Raw genomic sequence first — 12754 nt, 5'->3', positions numbered from 1 at the left:
TGAATTTTAGAGCATTGTTTTCCTCTCCTGTCTTCTAGTTCTTGAGTCTTTCCCAGAGATCTTTGTCATACAGCTCTACCCAGATGTTCAGCCAAAGATGGAAGAGGAGGTGTTATGAGTTTTCCTTAACTCTTTCTATCTCTGAGCTGGTGTATTTTTAAGCAGGAGATATCAGAGTTTTTTGGCTGTGACAGTTCCCCCTCAACCATCTTGAAACCACAGAGCAGGAAGGACATGTTACAGTATGCAATGTAACAGCCATTTAGGTTATTGTGATGTAGCAGAAAGAGGCTGAAAGAATACAAAATGAAAAAAAGAAGGCAAAAAATGAATTAATTTTTAAAATAACCTGTAGTTATAGCCATTGTGTCTACTCCCAGCTCAAGGCAATGTTTGATTGCAGCAACTCTTGCCCTAAAGTTGTGTTAGCCACAGCAGGGATTTTCACAATAAAAATAAGACATGAAAATAAATAGCAAACCTCGTCTGCAAACCTCTGTGATGGATTGAACCACATTTGGCTCTTCTGTGATGGGTTGCCTGAGCTTTAAAATTACTAATGACATTGATTTAATGCCTCTTTTCTTCCTGGAAAAATGAACTTAATAATTACCAACATGGTGTAAGCCAATGCTTTTTTTTTTTTTTTTTTCTGCCCTACAGTTACCACTCTCCTCTTTTTTTTTTGTTTCCTCATCTGTCAAACACTCAACATTCATAATAATGTTATGTTCTTCTTCAGCCAAGGTCACAAAACTCTTTTGTGGGGGCTAATGGATGAGGCTTCCCAGTGCTGAGGGATGCTGAGCTGATCAGTGGGGAATGCAAGGGTGATAATGTGACAGGCTGTAATTAATATATTCAAGCGTATTTGTGATATTGGACCTACTTTTTATGGCAGTTATTTTAGGGAGTTTTTTATTTTTGGTTTTTTCTCCTTAGGTTTATCAAGGCTTACAAGAAGTTTGGATTACCTCTTGAACGGTGAGTCCCAAGTTGGCCCTGCCCCAGAGGGGAATCATTGGAGGCACATTGTACTTCTCAGCACAGCCAGGCACACACTGCTCTGGGTGTTTGACACAACTTCCACAGACAGCACAAGCCTTTCTGTCCTGCCATCAGACCCCAAGCTCTGCTGTACAGTCCCTGGTGTCTTTGTTGATGGGCATTGATGGATGCTGGCTAAAAACCAGCTGGAGCAGTCGTGGCGCCAGGCTGTGACACAGCAGTGTCCTGCTGGCACAGTCCAGCCCTTGGGGCATTCCCACTCTGCCCAGAAAGGAGTGGGAGCAGCTGTCAGAACAGCAAATGCTACCCAAAACACTGGCCAAGCTTTCTATGCACATTAGCCTCAGGACTGAATTTGGAGCATCTTTCCATTCTCTGTCCCTCCTGAAGGGAAACAAAGAGAGGCGCTATTCTTGAACATGGATCTGCAGAACCTCAGCCCTGTGCTGGCTCTGGAAAGGTGTCAGGGCTGAGGCAGAGTTCCCTGAATGTATTGTAGGAGAAATTCAGTGCTTTTTCAGCTGGTTCTGCTCTTCTGGCATGAAACACAAGGCTTACGTGTGAGTCTTGGTGTTTCTGACTTCAGGCAGGCAAAAGGGACAGCAGATGGCAGCTTTGGACCATCAAATGGAATTACTGTGGCACTGAAAAAGCCTGAGGGAATACGGGACAGTCACAGAGGGTCCTTGTTTTCCCCAAGATAGACAGTTCTCACCTTTGCTTTCATAAAAAAAATCCAGAGGATTGGATCAGTTTTTCTACATCTGCACTGCAGCTGTTAGACCAAAAACAAGGACAAAAACTGGGTTGTTTCCTTCACAAACTCAACTCGTGCATGTTTTATATGTTCATATTTGTACAGCACTGAGCTGTGAAACAATTGACTAGGAAGTGATTGAGAGGAGATATGCTGTATCAAACACAAAACTGTCCCTGTTTCCCAGGCTGGAGTGCATTGCCCGGGATGCTGAGCTGGTGGATAAGTCTGTGGCTGACCTGAAGAGGTTAGGAGAGCTCATCCACAACAGCTGTGTGTCAGCAATGCAGGAATATGAGGAGCAGCTGAAGGAAAACCCAGCAGAAGGTAGGCAGAGGGGTTGTGTGCTGCTGTTAGGATGGTTTTGGGAGTGTTCCATGGAGCTTGCGAGGAAACCATTCCCACGCTGGACAGGAAGGCCACATTGTGACTTAGAATAAATGAACAAGAACACACTTAAACCACCCCATCTCTGCCAGGCAGCTCTCACTCACAGAGAGGAGTCCCTGAGCTTTCTGCTCAGACTGGACAGTGCCACCTGGGTCTGTCAGCTTCTGCTGGACATGAGTTTTTGTGGGGAGAAGCTGAAGTGACCAGCTTATTGAATGCTGGGCCACAAAGCAAAGCAGATCTTATTTTAGCTCCTCCTGGGGCTGGAAATCAAACTGGTGCTGGGTATTCCTCAATAAAGCTGGATCCACAGTTAGCAGTTCCTGGAGCTGGAATCACCACCCACACTCTGTCTGGCTGTTCTTTGCTGTTTGTTTGGACAAACAGAGTCAGGGATGGATTTCCTGCTGGGTCTCTGCCTGTTGCAGCAGACAAGGACTGCAGAATCAACAGCTCCAGCATACTTAGAAGTATTTTTAAGAAAATGATACTGGGAGACGTTTAAATTGCAGATCTAAGTGAGATAGTGGAAGAAATCTTATCTTTTGGGCCTTATGTTTAAATAAGAGGTTGGAGGCAAGGTCTTGATCACTGTCTGTGAAGCTATTTTACAGAGACAATTCCTTCTGTAAGGGTTCTCTTAATTGCTGTGTTTTATTGCTGAGCAGGGAAAGGACCTGGAAAGAGACGAGGTCCTACCATCAAGATTTCTGGTGTCCAAGTCAATGTGAAATCCATCATCCAGCACGAAGAGGAGTTTGAAATGCTGCACAAATCCATTCCCTCGGACCCAGAGGAAAGGAAGAAGTGAGTTTGGCTAAGTAGGCAACGCAGAAAGAGGCTCAGGGAATTTGGATTTTGTAGTGGAAAGAGAATAGCCTGGGTGTGTGGATTTGCTTTACCCTCCACAGCATTAAAAGTAGCTCGTGTTTGAAATGCCTTTAGGTACCGCCTGACGTGCCGTGTCAAAGCTGCTCATTTTGATGTAGACTGGGGAGTGGAGGAGGATTCTCGCTTGTTAGTGGGAATTTACGAGCATGGTTATGGAAACTGGGAGCTAATTAAAACAGATCCGGAGTTGAAGTTATCTGATAAGGTAGGTTGCTTTGCTTGGTGCTTCCATTGGGACCATTTGCAGTGCTCATAGCAAACATGCCTCATTTACTCCAGAAACAGATGTTTGTGTTTGTAACTACTCCAAAAAATCATGGTAAATAATAAATGAGGGAAACAATGACCTTCATGGAATGTTGCATGCTGTATGGAAAGCAGAGTTGTTTGGTGAGCAGTACCAGGTGAACCACACTGAAATGATGCAGGCAGAAAACAGCAGTGCTGACATGTGTGGTTTCATGCATAGGATAGGAGAGGCTGTGACTTGATGTTTCCTCGAGCATCTCACAAGCAGCTGAGTGTGAATTTCTGAGTGGAAATAATTTTTCACAGATTTGACACTGCTCATGTCAAGGCTGGTCTGTGTTAGCTTTGAGGGTATGGTTACAGGACTGGGAATGGCAGCACAGCCAGCTGGAAAGCCTCCACCTAGCTCCTCTGTTCCTCAGTCATCCCCACAAGAACAGTTTACAGGCACCATGTTGAAATGATCTGGGTTAAAAATAATCCACCATCCGTTGTGTCAGTGTGGTAGAAAGAGTGTGGAAAGTGCAGCAGAGGGCTGAGGAGCACTGGGAATCTCCACAGCAGCTTTGCTGCCAGCATGCAGCATTCCTGTGACATCCCTGCTGGTGCTTCTAAGCAGAGATCAGGCTCTGCCTGAGAGCCCTCCATGTGTGGAGCCCAGAAAGGCATTTTGCAATGGAAACAGCTGCCTGAGACACGCCACCCATTTTCCAGTGAAGGATGAAGCAAACCTAGCTGGCAACCTGAGATATTTCCTCCACAAAGTGTCACCTTTCAGCCTTGTTTTCCACTAAAATCTGTTCATCTGTTCCCCTGCTGTAGCAATGTCTCAGGTTACCGGAGTGACTGGGCTGTTGTGACCAAGCTGTCACAAACAAATCTGATGTGTGAAGGCCAGTGGACTCAGTTTTGCAACTAGAGGCCCCAAATATAACTTGTAAAGGATTTTTTTTTCCTTCAACAGAACTTAGCAAGCCTTGGGATCCTTTAACTTCTGCAGGATTCCAAGAGGAGGGATGCTTGCTTGCTAGGAGCTTTGCCTTTGGCCAGACAGGGACAATCTGAGAGGGAAAGAAGGCTTGAATCTTTTTGTTTCCCCAGAAAGTGCAGTATCTGCTGCCCTTTGCTGGGTCTGGAAGAGCTGCTGCTAATGTGTAAATCTTTTGTCAAGCTTTGTGCATATGGGTATTTTTTTTCTGCTTTTATCAAAGATACTACCTGTTGAGACAGATAAGAAACCTCAGGGAAAACAGCTCCAGACCCGAGTTGATTATCTACTGAAACTGCTGAAAAAAGATCTGGACAAGAAAGAAAACATGAAAGATGGAGAAGAGGTGAGATGTGGCTGCTTGATTTTGGGAGTGTTTGGCTGATGGCAGGAGATACCCTGTGTTCCCAGGTCACCAGACATCATTTATGTGAAGGAATATGGACTTGTCTATTGTCTGATTGCACTGTGATATTACTCATTTAAATTATAATAAGGGGAAGGTTATTACTCCACTTACTGAAGGATTTAGGCTCATCAGGCTTCAGGCTTCCTGCCAGCCTGCAGGACCTGCAGCTGTTTGCACAACATTCAGGAGATGGGAATTGTCCTCAGGAAGAAGCTGTATCTCTTTGCTTTCCTTGACTTGTTCTATGTTTTTACCAGGGCAAGCTAAAGAAGAGGAAACCACGAGTAAAGAAAGAGAACAAGGCTCCCAAAGTCAAAGACGAGCACGGAAATGAACTCTCCTCTCCTCGGCACTCAGACAACCAGTCAGAAGAAGGTGAAGTCAAGGTGAGTCAGCCTTGGTGAATTGTGACTTTTCCAGATTTCCTTGGGCTGAGCTGTTAGTGCCCAAAGTCACCTTGGGAAGCATTCCCAGCAAAGCCCCTAGGAACCAGAGGCACTAAGAGCAAATTCCCACAGGACTGGCAAAGTCACAAAACCACCCAAACAGCTGTTGGTGTGAAAGAATGACCTTTCCCACCTATTCTTTTAGATTAGTGCTTTAAGGGATTTGGGGCATCCCAGAATGGCCACAAACATCCACATATTGACTTAGGGGAAAGGTTGCCTCAGGACAAAGCCTGTTGCCCTTATAAAGGAGAGAAAGAAGAATTGTTTCCCTCTCCTTTTGGGCAAGTCAGCCCGTGGTGGAGCTGGAGTTTACCAAGGTCATCCTGTTGCTTAGAAAACGTTCAGTCTTTGAGTGGTTTGGCTTGTAGTGTGAGGCTTTTTGTTCATGTGCTGATCAGTATCTACCTCAGGGGCTGAGCTTTTTGGAGCGCAGCTGGCACAGGAGAGCAGGGCTGCTCTGCAGCTTGCCAGCTTGTCACAGAGTGGGGCTGGTCTGGTTTTCATACCCTTTTGTCACATTTGGGGGGATGGCAGCTGCTTGAGCAGGGCTTGCTGTCTGCTTAAAGAGGTGTGAGGGTAAATCTGGATGGACCTCAAAAGTTGCCTGTGTTTTAAGGATGTTTTATGGAAGAAAATGTACATGAGGTGAGGGACTCCAACTTTGTGCTGTGACTGATGTTCTAGGAGGATGGCTTGGACAAGAGCCCAGTGAAAAAGAAACAGAAGAAGAAAGAGAACAAAGAGAACAAGGAAAAGCAGACGTCCTCTAAGAAAGAAAAGGAAAGCGATAAAGAGAAAAAGAAGACAAAAGACAAGAAAGAGAAGGTATGTGGTACTTTCAGGGGCAGCTTATAGGGCAGTCCCTGAGCAGGACAAACTGTAAGATTTAGGATTCATTAAAGGCCCTGTGTGAAGAGATATCGGTGAGGTGAAGGGGTATCCCTTTTTCAGCCCTTCTGAATTGCCACAGAAAGTAGAAAAAGGCAGAATGTCCTAAAGCTTCATGGAATGTGACCAAAACAGAAGATATTTTGTCAGGCTGCCTTTAAAGTACAGCTGTCCCTGGGACATGGATATGGCCACAGAGCTGATGTTAAGGAAGACCAGGGAAAGAGCCTGGAGCACTCAGATCAAAGTTCTGTCCAGCTGTGATTTATCACAGGGATGGCAGCTCCTTGTCTGTATTCCCCTTTAATTTAAACTCACCCAAATGACCCAACTGTCCACATCATCAAGACTGTAAGTTGTCATTGTCACTGTTCAGGACTCAACAGAATGAGTGTTTCAACATCACTGGTATGCTGGAGACTCAAATGTCTCTTGAATTTTGGGTACAACTGCCCTGAGGCTGGGTGTAAATTGGAAGGGGTGGTAAAAGCTTCCATAATAATGACCTGAAGTACCTGTCCAAGGAACAGGTATGTACTGCATGCCCAGTGTGTTTTGACACTGAGGTCATAAGTGCAAACTTAGAAGTTTTGTCGCCTGTGTAGGGGAAAGTTTGCTTTCTAGTGATTTTTGGTACAGCTTTGACTGCAAGTAAGTCATATAGGTAAAAATGTACATGAACAGGCCATGATTTGAGAACTATTGATATCACATAAAGTTGAAGATCTGTGTAGACATGAGGTTACCCTGAACACTGTCCTTTGCAAGGGAGAGACACTCTTTATTTTAACCTCTCTTCTAAGTCTTCAACATTGGTTTCTCCCCATGAGTGTGAATATCATATTCGTGTCCAAACTGTTGGCTCTGATTTTCCCCTGCTCCCTCAGGGATGATGTAAAGCTAAACAGAGCCATTGCAGCTCAACAGTTGGAGATTTTGAGAGGAAAGCTGTAGGAACTGTGCCCAGGTTTAGCAACTGCCAGTAACAATAGTGTGGAGGTTGTTAGTTGGGTCACTTGGGATCCTCCATTCTGGCTCATCGTGTGATGTGTGTAATTTGTCCTTGTGAAGCCTAAAGGTGGCGAGGCCAAATCTGGAAGCAAAGGGAAGAGATCGCAAGGTCCCGTCCACATCACAGCAGGGAGTGAGCCAATCCCCATTGGTGAAGATGAGGATGATGATCTGGACCAAGAAACATTCAGCATAGTGAGTATTTTTCTCAGCAAACGGGAGGGCAGTGCCAAGAGCCCAGCGAGGCGGCCAAGGTTTGCTCAGATGTCATCCAAGGACGTGTCTTAGTTGTTGGGGTGTGAGCCCCCTCCTTGTGCCCCACAGGGGTTTCCTCTGGCTGATCTGAGAGCAGGACAGGACAGCCCTGGACAAGAGCTGCCCACCAGTGCTGCCAGCTGATAGCCTGTCAGCAGAGCATGCACAAGGGCTCTCTGCTTCAGCTGGTGACTTCCCACTGCTCAGCTGGCAGCCCTGAGTTACAGAAGACCCTGCAGCCTTACATTCCCTGTCCTGTAGAAGCTAAGGAGCCACTGAAGCTCTTTCAGGCAAGGAAATGCAGGAGAGTTTTGAGGGTGACCTTGTAGGAAGTGCAGAGCTGTGTAAATGCTCTCACAGCAAACATGCCCACAAGGCTCATTGTAAAAATTGCTTTCTAGTAAAAGTTGTCATGGCAGATTCTCCTTGGCTGAAAACCCACTTCTTTAAAGCAGTTCTCTCAATGCAAATCTCTGTATTTGCTGCAGGTCCTGTGGGATTTTTTTGTCTTTAACTTTCCTTCTGTGATGCTGAAAAGATCCAGGCAGGCAGTCAAAAAACCTGTCTGATTTCTTATCTGTGCAAAGTGTTGATGTGCCCAGGCCAAAAAAAACATGGTGCTTTCATCTCATATCTGCCAGTTTTGATAAAAGCAAGCATTAAAGTGACCAGAGATGGGATTGGACAGGATTGAGTTGAGCAGTCTTTCAGCTGGGGTGGCTGGTTCAGTATGTGGAGGCTTGGATACACTTCCCTGCCTGCCCCAGGATCCATGCAGGGGCAGACCATGAGTGGCTACTGCTTTCAAAGCAAATTGTTCCCTCCTAAAAGGCAGGGGCAGTGGAGAGTGGGGAGACTCTTTTACTGATTATTGTCTGCAGCTTGTCTAACCATTTGCTATTTTATAGCTGATTTCTCCTTGCCTAATGGCCAGATAAAGCTAAACAAACTTCTTTTCGATTCACAGGGCAATGATGTAGAACTCTCTGCCAAATTAATCACTTTCTCCTCTCTATTGCTCTTTCAAGTGCAAGGAAAGGATGAGACCAGTCAAAAAAGCATTGAAGCAACTTGATAAGCCTGATAAGGGATTGACAGTTCAAGAACAGCTGGAGCACACACGCAACTGCCTCCTAAAAATCGGTGATCGCATCTCTGAGTGCCTTAAAGCCTACACTGACCAGGATCACATCAAGCTATGGAGAAGGTGAAGGGTTGTTTTGTTTTCCTTAGCTGGCCTAGGATATTTTGAGATGGTAGTTCAGAGACTGCTGGTTTTTTTTGTGGGTGGATGTGCCATTTGGCTCTTACCTAACCCATGAAATTTTGTGTTTTCTGGTCCACTCAGTCTACAGAATCACAGAATCATGGAATGCTTTGGGTTGGGAGGGACCTTAAAAATCACCCAGTTCCAACCCCCTGCCATAGGCAGGGACACAGTTCACTAGACCAGGTTGCCCAGAGTTCCATTCAGCCTGAACTTTGAACATTTCCAGGGATGGTCTTCCATGACCAGCCCCAGGCAAGTGTTTTGTCTTTAAGCTGTCCTGATTTCATTGATTGGTAAAATTGATTTCAAAGCTAAATCACATAAACCACTGCAAACCTCTTTATTTTACTTTGAAGAACGTGGTTCCAGCCCTCCTGGTCATCCTGTTCTTAGCTGAGACTCTTTTCCAGAGAGGATAGAATGAATTTGATGTTGGTTTGGAAGCCGTTGGCAATTAAACTGCTGCTGTAACGCTTAACAGAAAATGTTAATGTCCTTCTAGGAACCTATGGATATTTGTGTCAAAATTCACAGAATTTGATGCCAGAAAACTACACAAACTCTACAAGATGGCTCATAAGAAAAGATCACAGGAAGAGGAGGTAAGAGCTGAAGTGCTTTCCCTTTGATTTCTGTCCTTAAAAGTTGCTGCACTGGAAGTGCCAATTCTTTCTGCCTCTAACTGTGGGTGTTCTTTGTTGTTGTTGTTGGCAGTGTGTGATTTTCTCAACATCTAAACAGTCTGATTGCATTTGCCTTCTTTGTCATGTGGCATTTCTGGTCACTTTGTCCTGGCTGTTCTGACCGAGCAAAAGCACTGTTTGGTGTGGCATGTGATGTTCCATTGCCCTGTGGAGTGAAAAGCCTGGGCATGCTGCCCTGTAGAGATCAGGTGTAGAAAGCAGAGCTGCTAAACTGTGCCTGTCCTCCACCACGTTTGTGCCATTCTTGAGCGCAGAGTTGGCTCACCAAGTCCTCAAAGAGGCAGGAAAATCCAGAGCCTGGCAGACAAGGCCATTGCTCACAGTCCTGATCTTTTGGTGGGAGAGCAGCTGAGCTGTATCCCTCTGTTCCACCTTGCAGGAGCAGAAGAAGAAGGAGGACATGTCCAGTATGAAGAAGCCGTTCCGTCCGGAGCCCTCAGGCTCCAGCCGTGATTCCGTGATGTCCCAGTCCCACGTGCCTCACAATCCTCATTCCCAGAAGATCCACATGCCCCCTTCCCACACCCAGCAGCAGATGCATGGGCACCCACGGGACAACTACGGCCACCCAAACAAGAGACATTTCAGCAACACAGGTGAGCCAGGAGAAACCTTCCCTTCTGACCCAAATGCTCCTGGACACAAATCCTTCTTGGATTTGTGACTGCTCAGGTTTAAAGATGATGGGATAGAACATACATTACCACTGCACTTACTGCTGGGCTAGAAAACACGGTGATGTAGTGAGGAAAAGAATGTGAGAATGGGACAGGATAAGATTTGCGAGGGTGATAAAAAAATAGTGATAAAGAAATTCAAAGAATAAAATATCGTTATGATTCAGGATGGCTCATGTAACAACATGTAGAACTCCCAATTTCTTCAGAGGGCTTATTGCAAACGTTATTGAAAGACAGATTCTTTTTAATACAGTGTTTCGATACAATAAATAGAATTGGTCCTTTAGGGCACCACCTTTTTGTAAACATCTCTAGCAGTAAACAAGCTGGAAAAACACAAGGTGTCAGGAGGACGGTATCTACGAGACTGTTTTGGGTTCCTCCTTATGATTTCCCAGGCCAGACTGAGCCAGTTTTGTCCTTGGCTTTCCCACAGGCTTCAAGGCACTGCCTGGAGCCTAAAAATCCATGTTCTGACCACTGTCAGTTCCCACAGTAAAATGGGGCCCACATAGTTCAGGGAGGAGAAAGTTAAAGGGGCATCAATAGCTATTATTTCTTGGAGAATTCAGGGAAATAAATGCGCTTAAAGCATGAAAGACACTCAGAGGTGCCCTTTGCTCACGGCAGACCGAGGAGACTGGCAGAGGGATCGAAAGTTCAACTACGGTGGCAACAGCAACCAGATGTGGGGCGGGGAGCGGCACCACCAGTACGAGCAGCACTGGTACAAGGACCACCACTACGGGGACCGGCGGTCACGGGGAGATCCCCACCGGAGCTCCGGGAACTACAGACCAAACAACCTGTCCCGCAAGAGGCCCTACGAGCAGTACAACAGCGACCGAGACCACAGAGGCCACCGGGACTACTACGACAGGTAAGTGATTGATTGATTGATTCCCCCACCTCGGCAGGTCTGGGCAGGGCTGGGCAGGGCTGGGCTGGGCTGGGCTGGGGGGTGTTTGTCAGGATGGCTGACCACAGAAGCCAGGCTGAGGGAGCTGATCTCCGTCCGCTTTTCTCTCCACAGGCACCACCACGATTCCAAACGTCGACGGTCCGACGACTTCAGGCCTCAGAACTACCACCAGCAGGATTTCCGGAGGATGTCTGACCACAGGCCGCCCATGGGCTACCATGGCCAAGGACCTTCGGACCACTACCGGTCCTTCCACACAGACAAACTGGGAGATTACAAACAGCCCCTCCCTCCATCTCACCCTACGGTGTCGGACCCTCGCTCACCCCCCTCTCAGAAATCCCCTCACGATTCCAAGTCGCCTCTGGATCACAGGTCACCTCTGGATAGGTCATTGGAACAGAAAAACAATCCAGATTATAACTGGAACATTCGGAAAGCGTAAAGTGACTGAGAGGGGGAAGCGCACGTCTGAAATTCTGGGATTGGTGCGACGGTGGCTTTCTCCAAGCCAGCAACGAGAAACTCTGAACATGCTGCTATCATCTGGCTGGGTCAAGGAGGATTTTGGGGGAGTGGGTGGAGGAAGATTTTCCCTAGTTCTTGATTCTGGTTTAGATTCCCATTTCCTTTCCCCATTTTTTACCATTGAACTGTTCTGTCATGGAACCATCCTTGCTGCCTCGTTGTTTTGGTTTTGTTTTCCTCAGTCCAATGAACCCAAGGGAATTTTCTCCAGCCAATGTTTCCTCAGAAGAAGGCGGCAGATTGATGCTGCTTAGGATGGTGCAGAAGGCCGTGTGCCTGCTCTGACTTGATCTTATGTGACAGATGCTGCTTTGGGGTTGGGGATAAACTGGTTGGGCTGGGATTTGTGTGTCACCAGCATGGGGCAATGGGAGGATATATTCAAGGAGGGACAGGAAAGTCCCTCAGCAGCCAAACTTGGTTGAAAGAGGGACTTGATGTCCCTGCAGAATGACTCCAAAGGAGCTGGAGCCATGCTGGTGACCATCCATCATTTTCCTGGCCATGTTATCATTTCCATGTCTTTATCCATTTCAAGAAACTGGCTCTGCTTTGATTGCTCTTGTGTCCTCTGCAACAGAAGAGGTGGGGGGGATCTTCCTCCCATCTCCAGAGCTGGAACTGGCAAATCTTGACTCTGGGGGTAAGCAGGAGCTGGGATATGGGAAAAAAAGGTCAACTTCCTTAGCAAAGGCTTAGTTCACTTCTGACCAGCAGGAAAGAAACTGGAGTGAGAACAGTATTTTCCAGTGGACAGGCCTCAGGAATTCATAACAAAGCTCTTCTCTTCTGGCACGGGCAGCTTGGGTGGTCCAGGATCTAACAGATGCTGGCTGGGAGGTGCAAGATCAAAAGATGGCTCTGGGGATCCTGGAACTCCTAATCTTCCTGCCACTAAAGTCTCTGGTCTTTGGGCAAATCACTTCTCTCTGTGCTTCACAAAGCAGTGATCACAAACCTTTACTGTAACTGAAGCATAACGGATGGTAGAACAAAGTGATACAGGAATCTAGTGGAGAGATCACTGTTCAGGGAATGGTCACCTTCCTGCCACCTCTCCAACAGTCAGCAGTGACTCTGAATAGCTGAAAGTACCTGCACTTACAGACCTTTTGTTTGTCTAAATTGGAAATGAACCTGAGGACTTAGTACCTCAGTGAGCAGGGAGAGAATGAGGAATTCAGGACTGATCCATAAATATCCTTGGAGCAAATGTCTTAAGAGCCCAGCATGGCAGAAAGGAAAGAGCAATGTGCAGCCCAGCTCAGTGGACTTCAGGGCAAACACTCCAAGTATTCAAACCACAGCATTTGGTGCAAACAAGCATTAGGCCTGGACATTGGTGTGGTGAGAGG

At 46.5% G+C, this 12754-nt stretch overlaps 1 protein-coding gene across 6 annotated transcripts in view; it reads left to right on the top strand.

Annotated features, from left to right (window-relative positions):
• The window catches only part of CHD2 (chromodomain helicase DNA binding protein 2), an 81745-nt gene extending 70200 nt beyond the window's left edge, over positions 1–11545 (top strand). For all 6 annotated transcript variants that reach the window (XM_066328280.1, XM_066328284.1, XM_066328279.1 and 3 more), the window contains 13 exons: positions 943–984; positions 1953–2092; positions 2824–2962; positions 3101–3251; positions 4507–4629; positions 4950–5078; positions 5826–5966; positions 7101–7235; positions 8324–8502; positions 9068–9167; positions 9649–9865; positions 10580–10829; positions 10983–11545. In XM_066328280.1, the coding sequence (XP_066184377.1) occupies positions 943–984; positions 1953–2092; positions 2824–2962; positions 3101–3251; positions 4507–4629; positions 4950–5078; positions 5826–5966; positions 7101–7235; positions 8324–8502; positions 9068–9167; positions 9649–9865; positions 10580–10829; positions 10983–11316 (2080 nt within the window). In that variant the 3' untranslated portion in view covers positions 11317–11545. The remainder of the gene's footprint in view (positions 1–942; positions 985–1952; positions 2093–2823; positions 2963–3100; positions 3252–4506; positions 4630–4949; positions 5079–5825; positions 5967–7100; positions 7236–8323; positions 8503–9067; positions 9168–9648; positions 9866–10579; positions 10830–10982) is intronic.
• The last annotated feature ends 1209 nt before the right edge of the window (positions 11546–12754 follow it).

The sequence above is a fragment of the Sylvia atricapilla genome, chromosome 13 (genome assembly GCF_009819655.1).
Source record: "Sylvia atricapilla isolate bSylAtr1 chromosome 13, bSylAtr1.pri, whole genome shotgun sequence".
NCBI lineage: Eukaryota > Metazoa > Chordata > Aves > Passeriformes > Sylviidae > Sylvia > Sylvia atricapilla.
This window is presented reverse-complemented; position numbering and strand designations above follow the sequence as displayed.